This window comes from Neoarius graeffei, chromosome 7, assembly GCF_027579695.1.
Source record: "Neoarius graeffei isolate fNeoGra1 chromosome 7, fNeoGra1.pri, whole genome shotgun sequence".
NCBI classification, from domain to species: domain Eukaryota; kingdom Metazoa; phylum Chordata; class Actinopteri; order Siluriformes; family Ariidae; genus Neoarius; species Neoarius graeffei.
In genome coordinates this window covers 86,655,892-86,673,013 of record NC_083575.1, presented here as the reverse complement: position 1 = coordinate 86,673,013, position 17,122 = coordinate 86,655,892, and the positions used below count along the sequence as shown (strand labels likewise).

The window sequence follows — 17,122 nt, the reverse complement described above, 5'->3', positions numbered from 1 at the left end:
CTCGAATAAGCCCGGGTAGGATAAGCTGATCAGATCCGACTCCGCCCTTTGGAATTTTCTTCTACAGTGGAGGAACAATGAAGGTTCAAGTGTCCCTCTGAAGAAACCCTACAAAGAAAGATTCTCTCTTTGTAGAACCTTACAACAGAGTCAAAGGGTCCTAAAGACGTCCTTCTTGTCAGGTAAAAACCTTTTTCCAAAGAATTATCCCTTCGGTGATGAAGCCAAGCCGTACTTTAAACGTATCTGGTTACCAAGAGGACACTGTTGAGTCGTCTTCATTAAAATATGGATTTTATTTCTTGAAAAAAAACAAAAAACAAAACAAAACACCACCACAGGAAATCTGTTTGTATTAGACTTCAATACTCCAGAGAAATCTTCAGCACAACCCACAAAACCACATTTTCAGCTTCACACACACACACATTCCTCCAAACACTCCATGACGTTCTAGCACGACCCAAAAAGGCCAGAAATCCCAAAGCCGTGTCAGGAAAGTCATGCAGGATGATATTTTTAGTCGAGCTGCTGTTCTGCTCTTCTCCAAGATTTATTATTCCTGAATTACACCACAGGTGCTGATAAAGGAGAAGGCCATTCGAGTGACAGTCACAAGCACACGGTTAGGACCTTCACCTGTTTCAGAGCTTACACTTTAAAACTTGAACGCTGGAAACACGACACCTTCGAGTCAACGCCTTGTGTGAACCAACAACTTACCACCATGCGCCTGTGTTGACAAGAAAATCTGGACTGGTGCCAGCGTGTTGTGAAAAAATAAAAATAAATGAGCACAGCGAAACCCTTTACACTCATGAGTGAAGCAATCAGACGTCGTTACACGGCATCAAGGGTTCATTGCACGAAAACGGGCCGAATTGTGTTCAATTACAGGTCAACCTTCACAACACACGAGAGCACTGAGGCCACGTGTTCGGCTGAAACCTCAAAGGAACGAGCGATAGGACAAAAATATCGCATCATGATACAATTCTATGAATTATTTAACTCTGAAAACAATCTAACATTTTAACATCTGCATACAATCAGAATTTATGATGGCGTATTCGGGCCATTGTAGGTTTAAAAAAAAAAAAACTACAAAAAGGAGCTGAGGGGGACGGGAATATTCAGAGAGGGGAAAAAAGCTCAGTATTTCTGAAATTAAAGTTTGAAATTTGGGTGGAAAAAGTCATACATTTGCAAGAAGGAGGGGGAAAAAAACCCTCAGGAATTCCAAGATTAAAGTCGCCAATACAAGGGGGAAAAAAACCCGGTTTCTGAGATTTAAGTCGAAAACTTGCGTAAAAAAATAAAAAAGATATTTGATATGATTAATTCATAAACTTACAAGAAAAAAAAATCAGAAATTCCGAGATAAAAGTCAGAAATTTATGGGACAACAATTGGATATTTTCTGAGCTCATCAAAAGTAATACATTTCCCCCTCAAAAAAAAAAAACCCTCAGAAATTCTGAGATTAAACTTGGACACTTATGGGGGAAAAACTGGATATTTAAAATTACAAAGTCATAAATTTGCAAAAAAAAAATATCAAAGTCTGAGATGAAAGTCAGAAATTTATAGGTGGGGGGAAAAAAAAAAAAGAAAAAGTGTTATTTACCGGCTGGGAGGTCCGTATGGTGAAATACCGTGACGGAGGTGTTGAAAGTACTGAGCGAGGCCCTCTGGGCCGAGGTCAGTATTCAAGGCTGAGGTCACGGTATTTCACCATACGGACCGACCTTAAGATGGTAAATAATATATTTATTTTTTTCTTTACCAAATTCTAACAGAAAACGAGAGCGCCCGAAAGGGAAAACCGAGCCAAGCCGCCATTTTGAATCCTCATTCACGGCTGTAATGCAAATGGCTTCCTCCTCGGTATACAAGTGCACTTCCATGGCAGGAAAAAAAAAAAACTACATTTGCCGCCTATGTAGTCCCCTATTTATACAAAATTGAGTCATTCAGGATTCAGCCATGTTTTTGCTCAGCGTTAGCAAGTTACAGGTTTTTAGCTTTCTCCTGAAATGTTTTCTTTTATTTCTTCTTCCTCGGGGTAGTAAAACTCGCTTTCGCTGTGAACACTGTCGTTATCGCTATCCATGCTGTAAAATTAATGCTATTCTCCTGAGAGATGCTGGCAAACATTTATAAGATTTTTGATCATCTTAGAAATAAACCTGAGAAAAAAATGATAAATGTTGACAAAAAAACGTTACCATGTTTGCTGTTGTGAATGAGCGAGTCGCCAGAGGTCCATTACCGGGGTCCGTAACTGGGGTCAGTATTGTAGGATACGGACCCGCTCGCCAGCCAATCAGCGCGCAGGATTTGATGGAAACCGGACCGCGAAAAAAATGTGTTATTTGCCAGCTGGGAGGTCCGTATGGTGAAATACGGTGACCGAGGTCTTGAAAGTACTGAGCGAGGTCCTCTGGGCCGAGGTCAGTATTCAAGGCCGAGGTCACGGTATTTTACCATACGGACCGACCTTAAGCTGGTAAATAATACAGGGTTCTCACCAGGATTTTTTTTTAGCGTAATGGGTTATGGCGAGGGAGCGTAGCGACCGAGCGGGGGGATGGTGCGGAGATTTTGAAAAATCATGCCCAAAATTGGCCATATTTGACGTTCCTGGAGGGGATAAATTGCATTTTTTATGTTGTATATCCTTGATGGAAAATTGTTACATCTTTGGATCTTGGCAATGTGTTACCTACTGTTGTATTTCACTGAACTACAAAGGGTGTTGTCAAAAGATATGTAAACTCAGACACAACCAAAGAGATAATGAATGTTTTATTGTATTAAGAAATTAAGAAATGCCTGAGCACATAAAAATAAAAAAAAAACAAATTGCATTTTCATTCAGGCATAACATACACCCAGCCCCCTTAATAAATAATTAATATATAATCTAAAACTATTAAATGACATTTAATCTCCTCCTAGCCATTCCCGCCCAGGAGTCACAGGCTGCATGAAAATTGAATTCCTCTGCTGGAGGGCCCTCCATCGAAATCATGGAGCTGAATCCCATGACTAAAATCATATCATTAACCTCATTCTCACCTGTGAATTTCCAGCCTCTGCTCGTCTTCCTCCATCTCCTCCTCTATCTCCAACAGCGGGCTCTCCCCCACTAGGCCTACCTCCATCCTCTGCCCGTTTATCTGCTACCTCCTTTCCTCTGCCTCCTATGTCCTTTCCTTCATCTCCTCCAACCTCTCTTGTGCCTGTCTCCTTATAGAAATATAACGATGGATGGCATGCAGGCAGATTACCAGTGTGTTAATGTTAGCCACAGTGGGATCCAGTAAATTAGCGCTAATCATCCGATACGTGCGCCCTGTCATATTGCTAAACCTGCTTACAAAGTAGACGTTTTCATTCATCAAAGGGCTTTGGGTTAAGTTTTCAAGCGTGATGGAAAACCTGTAGAAGTGGTGCACTTACATTTCTAACTGTGAAGAAAGAGCGAATGTCTCTTTTTTTGCGAGGGGGTCCGTCATCCATTGTCATTCACCGAAGTCCAGCTCAAGAGAAAGTTATCGCCAGGATCTCTCTCTCTCTCTCTCTCGGAACTGATTTCCAGGCATGGGTTTCCTAACAAACGTAGGCTGATTTTGACACCTTGAAAACTGCTCAAGTGCTCTGATCTGTGACGTCACTGGGCCCATGAAAACAGTGTTTACAGACAGATCACTGTGATGACAGTAAGGAGTCCCGGCGGGTGGCTTGTATTCGATTCGTTTATATCCCGACCTTGTCAGCTGTCAGATTTATGTTCATGGACCCGCTAAGCTGGTAAATAATATTTATTTATTTTTTTCTTTACCAAATTCTAACAGAAAACGAGAGCGCCCGAAAGGGAAAACCGAGCTGAGCCGCCATTTTGAATCCTAATTCACGGCTGTAATGCAAATTGCTTCCTCCTCGGTATACAAGTGCACTTCCATGGCAGGAAAAAACTACATTTTGCTGCCTATGTAGTCCCTTATTTATACAAAATTGAGTCATTCAGGATTCAGCCATGTTTTTGCTCGGCAAATAGTGACTTTTTTTTCATAAATTTGCGATTTCTTAATCTCAGAGAATATCCAATTCTTCCCCATAAGTTTCTGACTTTAATTTCAGACATTCTGATATAGTTTGCTTCCCTTTGCGAGGATGGAACACCGTCATCACACCACAGACTCCACGGCTGAGCCGAGAGTTATCAAAAACGCATTCTTTCCTCCTTGATTGCACAATATAAAAGAATAAAACATGAAAAAAAAATCTCCTACGTTTTCCAGAATGCACTGCAACCAGGAAGCATTCATTATATTTCACATACTACTAAATCTTGGAATGTGAGATTTTTTTTTCCACAAGCATATACCTTTATAATCTTAGAGAATTGAAATTTTCTCTTAAAATTTTTGACTTTAATCTCAGAAATTCAGAGTTTTTTTTCCCCCTTGGTGTATTATCCCCTTCCTCCAGCTCCATTTTTTTTTTTAAATACCTCTGACGGCCCGAACATGCCATTAGAAATTCTTGAGATTGGTCTCATCTCATTAAATAATGATATAAAAATCGACTGCCACACCTTCAGTCTTTCAGGAACATGTCCTGTGACATAATTTATCACAATATCCAGATTATATCACCTCAATATCGTGACACAATACTTTTCTACAATACACTGAAGTCTGCATGCATCACAATATACGCTACAGGATTTTTTTGGCCGTTTTTTTTCTACAAAAATTAATAATTTTAACACTGAAAAGGTTTCTACAAAAAATAAAAAGTTGGTTTGCTTACAAACTATCAGCAAATGCTGCAGAATAAATAAATCAAATTATTTAAGGTAGAAAAATAAAATATATAATTTATATTCGTTTTTAAAAAATTTAAAAAACGTTAACACTAAACAGGGGATTTTTTTAAATCATAAAAATAAAATCCATTTTTTAATCACAAAAATATAAAAAAGCCATTTCACGATAAGTCCGTTTGTAATTAAATTAATGCAATAATATTCTTTATAAAAAAAAAAAGGATATCCTCTCAGAATTGTACTGTGACGCAAGATCATGATTCATTATCATATTGCTCAGTCCTATTGATGGGGTGATTATCATCCTCCTCCTCCACCCATGCCCCTTTTCCACCAAAGCAGTTCCAGGGCTGGTTCGGGGCCAGTGCTTAGTTTGGAACCGGGTTTTCTGTTTCCACTGACAAAGAACTGGCTCTGGGGCCAGAAAAAACGGTTCCAGGCTAGCACCAACTCTCTGCTGGGCCAGAGGAAAGAACCGCTTACGTCAGCGGGGGGGCGGAGTTGTTAAGACCAACAACAATAAGACCGCGAAAGATCGCCATTTTTAAGCGACGAGAAGCAGCAGCTGTACAAACGCGAAGTCATCCATTATTATTATTATTATTATTGTTGTTGCTGCTCCTTCCGTGTTGTTTTTGATTCGATATTCGCGCCAAGGTTTATGCAAACGTAGCGACGTAACTGACGTATACAGCGACGTAACTGACGTGGCTTCCCTTAGCACCGCGAGCTATGGAAAAGCAAACTGGTTCTCAGCTGGCTCGCAAGTTGAACGAGTTGTGAACCAGCACTGGCCCCGAACCAGCCCTGGAACTGATTTGGTGGAAAAGGGGTAAGAGAGAGAAGGAACTTCTCCACTACGGGGCAAATAATCCGAACAGGAACAAGGATCAGACAAATAAAACAGGATTGTGTCTAAAATTCAGCCTTCAATTGATTCAAGACCAGGAACGGTCCATTTTGGTTTAAAACGCAATTCAAAAGGGTTAAAAACTGGAAACCCACATGATCAAACCTAAAAGATTCACCATAACGGGACACGACAGTTCATTAGAAATGGCTTTACAATCCCGAGTGCAACAGGAAGACATTTGGGACCCAGCCTTGGAAAAAAAAAAAAAAAAACGCTTAATTTTGTAACGCGATGAGGATTATGATGAACTCTGGAGGTTAGAGAGGAATAGCTGGTTTGTTTCGGGTTTTGTGCACTTGTACAGAAGGGATTACTGGAATTGGGATTTGTCCAACAAAGTCTGAAAATAGAGCAAATCATCTTAAATGTCACCTGAAGATCTTCCTCTGCTCCCTTCACCAGCTGCTTGGCTTTTTGATGGGCGTGGCTGGAGACAGATACACCCATCAAATAAATAAATTCAATTAATTCATTTAAAAAATCCCTTTTTGGTTATTCCTCATCATCCAGTGACACACTTTCCCACTCAAACATGCTTTTAAAAGTTATTAAAAATGCTTAAAAGTAGCTGAACGAAACCTAATCGGAGACAGAACTCGGTTGTGGCAGTTACTCGTATTATTTTATCTACAAGAAACCAGCATAACATTTTTCGCCACACAGGGAACGACCTTCTCGCCACTCGATATCCCATAATCCCTTGCACTTTTTTTTTTTGGGGGGGGGGGGGGGGGGGACGCAAATTGTGAGTGATGAAATTGCGCTGTTTTTTTTTCCTTTTGATGCTCATGTTTGGCTGAAATCCCAGATCTTGCCGATATTCATAACGGTGAATGTGGAAAGGCTGATACACTACCTCTTTCAACACGAAGGTGCTTGGGATGTTTCGTTACACCAACTCTTTCAATCTGATTAAATTGTCAATCGGAATTGGGCATTTCATTTCGATCGAGCCTGAATCCGATTATTAGGGTCCGTGTAAATGTAGCTACTCATATCCATGACAGTATCAATAAAGATCTGGGAAAGACAGCTAGATTGATCCCAAAGTAAAGGAAAATCAAAACCCATGAAGTCACCGAAGCTCAGGATTGTACCCAGGAGCTTGGAAGTGTCCAAGGTGTTCATGCTGCGATGCTACCACCACCACAACAGCTAATATTCTCTTAGTGATTTTACCCATGTTAAAGTAAAACAGAGGCACTCGTCTATAACATACGGTATGATGATAAAGTATGATGCCTAAACATGCATTTCGAAAACAACTTCTTGAGATTGCAAGAAAAGTAAAGAAACGAAATAACCTGTGGCCGGTCTGGACTTGTGTTTTTACTTATGGCGAGTTTATTGGAGGAAGTAATGTTTATGTTTTCACCTTTGTTTCTTTATTTGTTCCCAACTTAACTCAAAAAGTATTGAATGGATTTGGATGAAATTTCATGGAAAGCTAGCGCATGGGCCAAAGAAGCATTAATTAGATTTTAATGCAAATCCGGATATGTATGTGGATCCAAGCTTCAGACAGGTATACGGATCCATGATTTTTTTTTTTTTTTGCCTTTTCCCAACATAATTTTAAAAATGGATTTGGATGAAATTTGGTGGAAAGCTGGACCATGGGCTAAGGATCAATTGATCAGATTCTGATGCCAATCTGGATATGTATACAGATCCAGGATTTTTTTTTTTTTTGTATTTTCCCAACGTAACTCAAAAAGTAGTAGATGGATTTGGATGAAATTTGGTGGAAAGGTGAGCCATGGGCCAAGGAACAACTGATTAGATTTTAATGCATAACCAGATATGTATGCGGATCCAGGTACGCATATTAGGGTGCATCAGTTGCCCTCACTTTCATAAAATCCGATGCATTTTTGTTTGGGTGTTCCTTTTCACCAATAAAGACATCCTGTACAATTTTTTGACCATATTCAAAAGTCTAATGGTGGCACCATGAGGTTCATTTTTTTGCCAAAAAATGTTTAATTCATGTTTTCGCATAAGGTTTGAATCACAATGTTGGACTCCATTTATTGATTTCTTGTGACCCAGAGATCATGTTAAGAACCTTTGCAAGGGATTGAGAAGCATTAATGTGATTCATAATACATTTGTATTGTTTAAAAGTAGTTGAACAATGATTCAATGAACAGCTAAAACTCAAACTGTGCTTGATAATATATTTAGAATATGTACTAAAAATGTGTATCCAAGATATTTGGTATACTCTAAGGTGCCATAATGTTTCATGAAAAATGATCGAAATTGTGTCATAAAAATCATAAAATAGCAGCTTTTTCCATAACTTTGAGCTCCTGGTGCCACCATTAAACTTTTGAATTGTATCAAAATATTTCACCCTATGTGTTTTCTTACCAAAAGGAACTTAAAAACAAAAATGCATCATGATCGGAGGAACTTTTCATTTTTAAGGGGCAACTGATGCACCCTAATGCATACAGATCCAAGATTTTTACCCCCCTCTGTTCCCAATGTAACTCAAAAAGTAGTGAACAAACTTGGATAAAATTTGGTGGAAAGGTGTCCCATGGGCCAAGGAACAATTGACTCAATTTTGTTACGAATCAGGGTATGTATGCAGATCCAGGATCCAAATATGCATACGGATCCAGGATTTTTTTTTTTTTTTTTGCTTATTCCCAACATAACTCAAAAAGTAATGAACGGATTTGGATGAGATTTGGTGGAAAGGTGGCCCATGCGCCAAAAAACAATTGATTAGATTTTGATACCAATCCAGATACACATATGGATCCAGGCTCTGGATATACATACAGATCCAGTACTTTTTTTTTGTCTGTTTCTGAAGTAACTCAAAAAGTAGTGAACATATTTGGATGAAATTTGGTGGAAAGGTGTCCCATGGGCTGAGGAACCATTGGTTAGATTTTGATACCAATCAAGATATGCATGTGGATCCAGGCTCTGGATACACATACAGATCCAGTCCTTTTTTTTTTGGCTGTTTCTAAAGTAACTCAAAAAGTAGTGAATGGATTTGGATGAAATTTGGTGGAAAGGTGTCCCATGGGCCAATGAACAATTAATTTGATTTTGATACTAATCTGGCTATGTATGCAGATCCAGGATTTTTTTTTTTTTGCCTATTCCCAACATAACTCAAAAAGTAATGAACGGATTTGGATGAAATTTGGTGGAAAGGTAGACCATGGGCCAAGAAACAACTGACCAGATTTTGATACCAATCCAGATACGCATGTGGATCCAGGCTCTGGATATACATATAGATCTGGTCCTTTTTTTTTTGTCCATTTCTGAAGTAACTCAAAGTAATGAACGGATTTGGATGAAATTTGGTGGAAAGGTAGACCATGAGCCAAGAAACAACTGATCAGATTTTGATACCAATCCAGACACGCATGTGGATCCAGGCTCTGGATATACATATAGATCCGTTCCTTTTTTTTTTTTGTCCGTTTCTGAAGTAATTTAAAAAGTAATGAACGGATTTGGATGAAATTTGGTGGAAAGGTAGACCACGAGCCAAGAAACAACTGATCAGATTTTGATACCAATCCAGACACGCATGTGGATCCAGGCTCTGGATATACATATAGATCCATTCCTTTTTTTTGTCCGTTTCTTAAGTAATTCAAAAAGTAGTGAACGGATTTGGATGAAATTTGGTGGAAAGAAAGAAAGCACAACTTTATTCATCACACACTTGTGAAATTTCCTCTCTGCATTTAACCCATCTGAAGCAGTGTACACACACATGCGCAATGAGCTCACACACATACCCAGAGCAGTGGGCAGCCATGCTAACAGCCCCCGGGGAGCAGTTCGGAGTTAGGTGCCTCGCTCAAGGGCACCTCAGCCCAAGGCCGTCCCATATTAACCTAACCGCATGTCTTTGGATTGTAGAGGAAACCCACGCAGACACGTAAAGAACATGCAAACTCCACACAGAAAGGCCCTCGCTGGCTGCTGGGCTCGAACCCAGAACCTTCTTGCTAACCACTATACCACCCACGGGCTGAGGAACCATTGATTAGATTTTGATGCCAATCCTGGTACGTATTCGGATCCAGGATGCTTTTATGTACCGTATATTGCAATGTGTCTCTTGGCATTGTTTTGAGATGTTTTGGGAAGGGGGGTTCCTAAGACAAGACATGGCAACCCTGACCAGGTGAGATAATCCATGAGGGTGAGACCATCCAAAAGAGAAGAAAGAAAGGATTTTTTTTAATTATTATTATTTAATCTTTAAACAAACACACACTGACAGTGAAGACATACTGGTTGTGAAAACAAGCTCCAGTTTGGTCCTGAAAGCCAGATGGACTGTTTGTTTGAGTTAATGAATAAAGAAAGAATGGCGAAATTAAAGAGTTCAAACTTACGTTTGGTGGCGTTGATGAGGTTTTTGCCGTCTTTATAAAGCTCTTTAATAAACCTGTTGGTTTTGTCCAGCTCTGCTTCATGAGCTTTAATTTTTTCCCTGAAACCCGGGCTGTCCAGGTAACACTCACTGAACTCCAACGGGTGCAAACCCATGTCTCTTCCCTCCTTTTGCTTTTTAATAAATAGCTCTGCTCTTAATCACTTGTATGAGTCTGTAAACAAGCTGCCTGGCTACCAAAATAACCCAAAACCGGATGTTTGACGCTACATGAGCTTTATTTTTAGTCCAGTTTACTCAGTTTTCCCAAAATGTCCAAGAGCTATTTCTGGAAGAATATTTCACTCTCAAGACTTTTTTTTTCTTTTCCTTAAATAATAAAGTGCTTTCCGATTAAAAAAATACTAATAATAACCCGAGTTTTGGATAGTAAATGCGTTATAAGCGCAACAAAATAAACACTTTGTTAAGAAAACAACAATAAAATGAACTCAATGTATCCAACTGAAGCTCCACGTCGCCCAAACACTGGCAATGACAGACTGAGCAGCTCAAGCCCCTCCCACTGCACGCGCGGATCTTTTCTCAGGGAGGGGAAGGGTGAGGAGGAGCGTACGTGGACGTGATGACGTCACAACCAAGAGCCGGAAGTTTGGTTGAAGAAGCCGTGAAGAAGTTCCTTCATCCGCCATCTTGGAAAGGAATGATTTTTTTTTTTTTTTTATTGGAAGTTTCAAAGGTTTACAGAGCATTAAGGCAAATGTATGTCTTTTTTACAGAACCTTGTAGGAACATAGCACACATAGTACACATATCAAGAAATTATAAAACATAAGAGGAAAAAAAATAAATAAAATGATAAAAAGAAAAAGAAAGGGGCGGCACGGTGGTGTAGTGGTTAGCGCTGTCGCCTCACAGCAAGAAGGTCCTGGGTTCGAGCCCCGGGGCCGGCGAGGGCCTTTCTGTGTGGAGTTTGCATGTTCTCCCCGTGTCTGCGTGGGTTTCCTCCGGGTGCTCCGGTTTCCCCCACAGTCCAAAGACATGCAGGTTAGGTTAACTGGTGACTCTAAATTGACCGTAGGTGTGAATGTGAGTGTGAATGGTTGTCTGTGTCTATGTGTCAGCCCTGTGATGACCTGGCGACTTGTCCAGGGTGTACCCCGCCTTTCGCCCGTAGTCAGCTGGGATAGGCTCCAGCTCGCCTGCGACCCTGTAGAAGGATAAAGCGGCTAGAGATAATGAGATGAGATGAGATGAGATAAAAAGAAAAAGAAAGGGGCGGCACGGTGGTGTAGTGGTTAGCGCTGTCGCCTCACAGCAAGAAGGTCCTGGGTTCGAGCCCCGGGGCCGGCGAGGGCCTTTCTGTGCGGAGTTTGCATGTTCTCCCCGTGTCCGCGTGGGTTTCCTCCGGGTGCTCCGGTTTCCCCCACAGTCCAAAGACATGCAGGTTAGGTTAACTGGTGACTCTAAATTGACCGTAGGTGTGAATGTGAGTGTGAATGGTTGTCTGTGTCTATGTGTCAGCCCTGTGATGACCTGGCGACTTGTCCAGGGTGTACCCCGCCTTTCGCCCGTAGTCAGCTGGGATAGGCTCCAGCTCGCCTGCGACCCTGTAGAAGGATAAAGCGGCTAGAGATAATGAGATGAGATGAGATGAGATAAAAAGAAAAAGAAAGGGGCGGCACGGTGGTGTAGTGGTTAGCGCTGTCGCCTCACAGCAAGAAGGTCCTGGGTTCGAGCCCCGGGGCCGGCGAGGGCCTTTCTGTGCGGAGTTTGCATGTTCTCCCCGTGTCCGCGTGGGTTTCCTCCGGGTGCTCCGGTTTCCCCCACAGTCCAAAGACATGCAGGTTAGGTTAACTGGTGACTCTAAATTGACCGTAGGTGTGAATGTGAGTGTGAATGGTTGTCTGTGTCTATGTGTCAGCCCTGTGATGACCTGGCGACTTGTCCAGGGTGTACCCCGCCTTTCGCCCGTAGTCAGCTGGGATAGGCTCCAGCTTGCCTGCGACCCTGTAGAAGGATAAAGCGGCTAGAGATAATGAGATGAGATGAGATGAGATAAAAAGAAAGGAAAAAAAAGACACTCGAAAGAAAGTAATGGAGGGGGGTTACATTATAACAAATTGAAGCTGTCTATTATTGATATAAGTTCGTTACTCCTCTTAGTTTTTAAATATCTGACGGATTTACTGTACAAACATAACTCGTTTTTAAAGGAAGGGAAAATGGGGATTGTCTTTATGCATTTGCATTTGTGAATATAATATTGTCCTAAACACGTCACCACATTTATTAAAAGCTCTATGTTTTTGTCTTCGTGTATACACCCATATTTTGAGTAGATTCAAGTTTAAAAAAGGAACGGTAGGAATGTTTTCACAGAGCCAGTCACATACATCGTCCCAAAAGGTGTTACTGTATAAACATAAGAGAAATAAATGATCTGTAGTTTCAACATTTTCACAACAAAATATGCAATTCTTCAGCTCTATATTAAATCTGTAGTTAATAAGCTCCCCTGAGGGATATATGTCATTAAATATTTTAAAGTGGAGTTCCTTTGTCTTGGGAGGGATAGGTAGGTTTAAAGTGAGAGTGCGTAGTTTTTTGATAGTGTGTGAATCAATATTTTTAGGATTAAAGTTTTTATATTGGTGATAAGGAAAGAGATAAGAAGTGAACAATCCTCGGATTACTTGGTTAGGTATATCTTTCTTTATGAAGTCGTCCTCACCTACTCTTAAGGCACTAGGAAGGCTAGGGGCAGAAGTGAATTGTTTTGAGTTTTTGGCCATTAATAAAAGGGCAGGAGGGATACATTTCATGAGCCTGTTGTATTGTTGTCGATCACATTGAAAGCCGTGTTTTAAACAGAAGTTATCAAATGATAAGACACTGCCATCCTCATCTAGCAGGTGCATTATCGGCCACACGTCCCTCTCCATCCATTCGCTAAAATATATTGATTTGTTTTTGTGAAGAATATATCTGCAGTTCCAGATAGGTGTGTTGTGTGGAGTTGTGTTTGTACAGAAGGTTCCAGTAGAGGAGGACTTGAGAATGGAAAGAGGATAGTTTTAAGGGCAACTTCTCATCTCATCTCATCTCATTATCTCTCGCCGCTTTATCCTTCTACAGGGTCGCAGGCAAGCTGGAGCCTATCCCAGCTGACTATGGGCGAAAGGCGGGGTACACCCTGGACAAGTCGCCAGGTCATCACAGGGCTGACACATAGACACAGACAACCATTCACACTCACATTCACACCTACGGTCAATTTAGAGTCACCAGTTAACCTAACCTGCATGTCTTTGGACTGTGGGGGAAACCGGAGCACCCGGAGGAAACCCACGCGGACACGGGGAGAACATGCAAACTCCGCACAGAAAGGCCCTCGCCGGCCACGGGGCTCGAACCCAGGACCTTCTTGCTGTGAGGCGACAGCGCTAACCACTACACCACCGTGCCGCCCCGGGCAACTTCTTTGGGATGAAATCACAGTGCAAGAGAAAAAGAATACCACCAAGTTTTCTAAAGATTTCCCTAGGGACACAATACCAAAAACTGTTGTTGTTAACAAGGAATGATCTTAGCCACTTTATTTTTAATGTGCCGTTGATGCAATCAAAGTCAATTGCCTGCAGTCCACCATCTTCATAACTTTTTACCATGGATGCCTTTCTTGGAAAGGAATGAAACTGAGAAAAAAAAATTTTTTTTGGATCTTTTTTTTTTCTTTTTCTTTTTATTTCCAAAAACATTCAAAATACAAACAAATAGAGCACCATATATATATATATATACAGATCCAAAAAAACATCAAAGAAGTAAAACACACACATAGCAATAAAGTAAAAAGTATAAACAAGAATGGGGCTACTTAACTATCTTTACATATGTTAATCGAGTAAATCAAAGTCATCCAAAAAGGATATAAAATAACCAACATCCTTATTTTCAACTAACTTTAAAGATTTGGCAAAAAGCTTGAGGTCATTCTTCCAGTGTGTAACATAAGGTTTAGTTTTAAAAAAACGACATTTGTGAATAAAGTGTTTACCTAAAAGTAGTAAATTATTCATACCATATTCCATTTTGTTATTATTTAAAAACACTCCAAATTTAATTTCTTTAATGGATAAAGGGGCAAACTGAATCCCCCTAGACTGTAGCCAAGCCTGAAAATCAATCCAAAATCTTTGTATTAAATCACATAGAAAGAAAAGATGTTCCAAATCCTCCTCCTCTGTTTCACAAAACACACATTTACCAGTTTCAAATTTAAATTTCTTCTTAAAAAATTCTTTGGTTGGGTAAATTCTATTCAAAATTTTGAACTGTATTTCTTTCGCTTTGAAGGGAATTAGAAAGGAGAGATATTTAGTTCTAATCTTTTTAATTTCCACTGTTTCAAAATCTTTTAATATGTAATCTCTTTTGACAGAATTAGGAAAGCAAATATTTTGTAAGGAACGTCTTAAAAATTTGTTATCGCACTTTTTATTACAAAATTCGACACCTTCAATCCAAAGTTGTCTCAGTCTAGGAGAAATATCAGAGTACACCATATCCTGTTCCACCATAGTTCGGATTGGTACAGGAATAGCCTTTACGATTTGGTTGTATTTTCTTTTTGTACATTGAATCTGAAATTTCTAACAGAAATGACCATGTTGTAAAATCTGTCCATCATTCATAAAGTGAGCAATAGCCCACACACCTTTGGAAAACCATTCCTCAATAAAAAATAGATTTTCTATTAACCAATATATACCTATTATTCCACACTGGGCTATTATGAGGGGTAAAATTATGCTTAAATATTATTTTCCAATAAAGGAGGACCTGTTGATGAAAGTCAGAAAGTGTCTGAGGAAGTTTATTTAACTCAAAATCACATTTTAATAGGAAATCGATTCCACCGAGCTTATTGAAAATGAGGTTGGGTATGTAATACCAGATAGAGTGACTATTATTTAGAAAAGACTTTAGCCATTTAAGTTTTAGTACACCATTCATGATGTCAAAATCTATTGCATTTCCCCCTCCCTTTTGGATCTTATTTAGACAAGAACACAACCTCTCAGCAAAAAAAAAATAAATAAATAAAAAATAAAAAACTAGGGGCCATTGTTTGGAACCTTTATTTAGAGTAGAGTGGGGGGAAAGCCCCCTTTAAGGAAAATTCAGTTTTTCTCCAAGTTGAAATGAACCATGTGTTTAGTTTTAATCATAGTTTTTGACAACAGTGACATGAACAATAATGCCACCTAAAGTTTGCCTAAAGTTAATACTTTTTTTTTAAACAAAAACAAACATTGTGCCAAGGGGGCCTCCCCCCCCCCCCCCCCGGTGGGGTAAAAGGCCCCCTGAGGTGGGGCAATAGGCCCCCTCACTCAAAAAAAGCTGTTTGGATAGCAAAAGTGTTTACTTAAGCCTATAATGTGAAAGAAACAAGAAAATATCCCTGAATTAATGAATAGATGCATTATTTTATTATATTTCGCATTTTAATTTCAATTAGACTATTTTTAAGATTAAGTTCAAATGACTTGCTTTACTCAACCAGGTAAGCGAGATGTTATTACAAACTATCTATCTGCTATTCAGAAATGTATGAAATACAGTAATTATGATAAAAGGAAACGATGCCCCCTGGGGGCCATTTACCCCGCCATTAAGGGGGCGTTTTACCCCACAGACTACACTTTTACAAAAAAGGGTCTTACTTTCAAAATGTGATTCAACTTTTTATACCTAATGTATTTTTTTTAACGTACTGACTTGTCTACTCATACCACATACACAGCTGTGATATCTGACGAAATAGCAGCTATCTAATGCCGCTTTTCCACTACAAACGCGGCTGAGCCGTGCCGTGCTGAGTCGGGCTGAGTCGAGCTGAGCGGGGCTGTTGGAGTTGCATTTCGACTACAACCGCGCTGAACCGTGCTGGCTGGAAGTGGGTGGACACATTGGGTGGAGTTAGCGAAAGAGGGTGGACGTCACGTGATGTCGTTAAGCAGCGCAAACAGTGACATCAGTGACAGTGGCGGAACAAGTCAGAGCCGGGCCGGGGGCGGGGCAAATGACCGGGCCCTTTATTAAAGCTTATCATAACATCATTTTAGGCTATAAAATGTCCGCAACTGCGGTGTTTACCAATTTCAACACTACCGGGTGCAACTATATGTTATTTAGTACATCAAGTCCTTCAAACGAACATGTAACTCAGAAACAAAAAACATTAGGATACTGTACATGGCTCATAATAAAACATCAATAGCCTATACTGCGCACATTATTTGAAGGGCATACGAATGAGCGCTCAGAGGTTGCAACGGTGACAGGAAGAGTCAGAAATAAAAGGAGGGCGGTGCAAACCTCACTGAATGCACTGTGTTTACCAATTTCAACACTACGGGGTGCAACTATGTTATTTTGTACATTAAGTCCTTCAAACGAACATGTAACTCAGAAACAAAAAAACATTAGGCGACATACTGTACATGGCTCATAATAAAACATCAATAGCCTACTGCGCGCATTATTTGACACTAGCAGTCCCAGCATTTTTCTGTCTACCTAGAAGACCCACATAGGGGCCATTTGGCCCGACCGCTTTTCCCCAATACACTAATCACTCATTTTGTTATGGTAATGAGGCTGTTAGTGGCAGTGTGTGGGGTGAGGAGGTCACATTTCACACACTTCACACTTCAGTGGTGAAGTCATGTTGGCTACTTCTGTGTGAATGTGAGAATGAGGAATAAAAACACATTCTATTCTAAAATGCGAACATGTGAATGTCCCATGTGACCATAACGACTCATGTGACTGCAACCAGACAATTGTTTGATGGATAAATACCTCAGTGCACATGGACTATCGCTTCAGTTCCCTCAAGAATTTTGTGGTGAAAGAAGCTCCTCTCCAAGGAACGAAGATGCAGAGATTCAACATTCAACAGGCATTGTAAGATTTC

At 40.2% G+C, this 17,122-nt stretch overlaps 1 protein-coding gene across 1 annotated transcript in view; it reads right to left on the bottom strand.

Moving 5' to 3' along the window:
- The window catches only part of arhgap10 (Rho GTPase activating protein 10), a 270,463-nt gene extending 259,771 nt beyond the window's left edge, over positions 1-10,692 (bottom strand). The window contains exon 1 of the mRNA XM_060926548.1: positions 10,139-10,692. Coding sequence (XP_060782531.1) covers positions 10,139-10,292 — 154 coding nt within the window. The 5' untranslated portion in view covers positions 10,293-10,692. The remainder of the gene's footprint in view (positions 1-10,138) is intronic.
- Between the last annotated feature and the right edge of the window lie 6,430 nt (positions 10,693-17,122).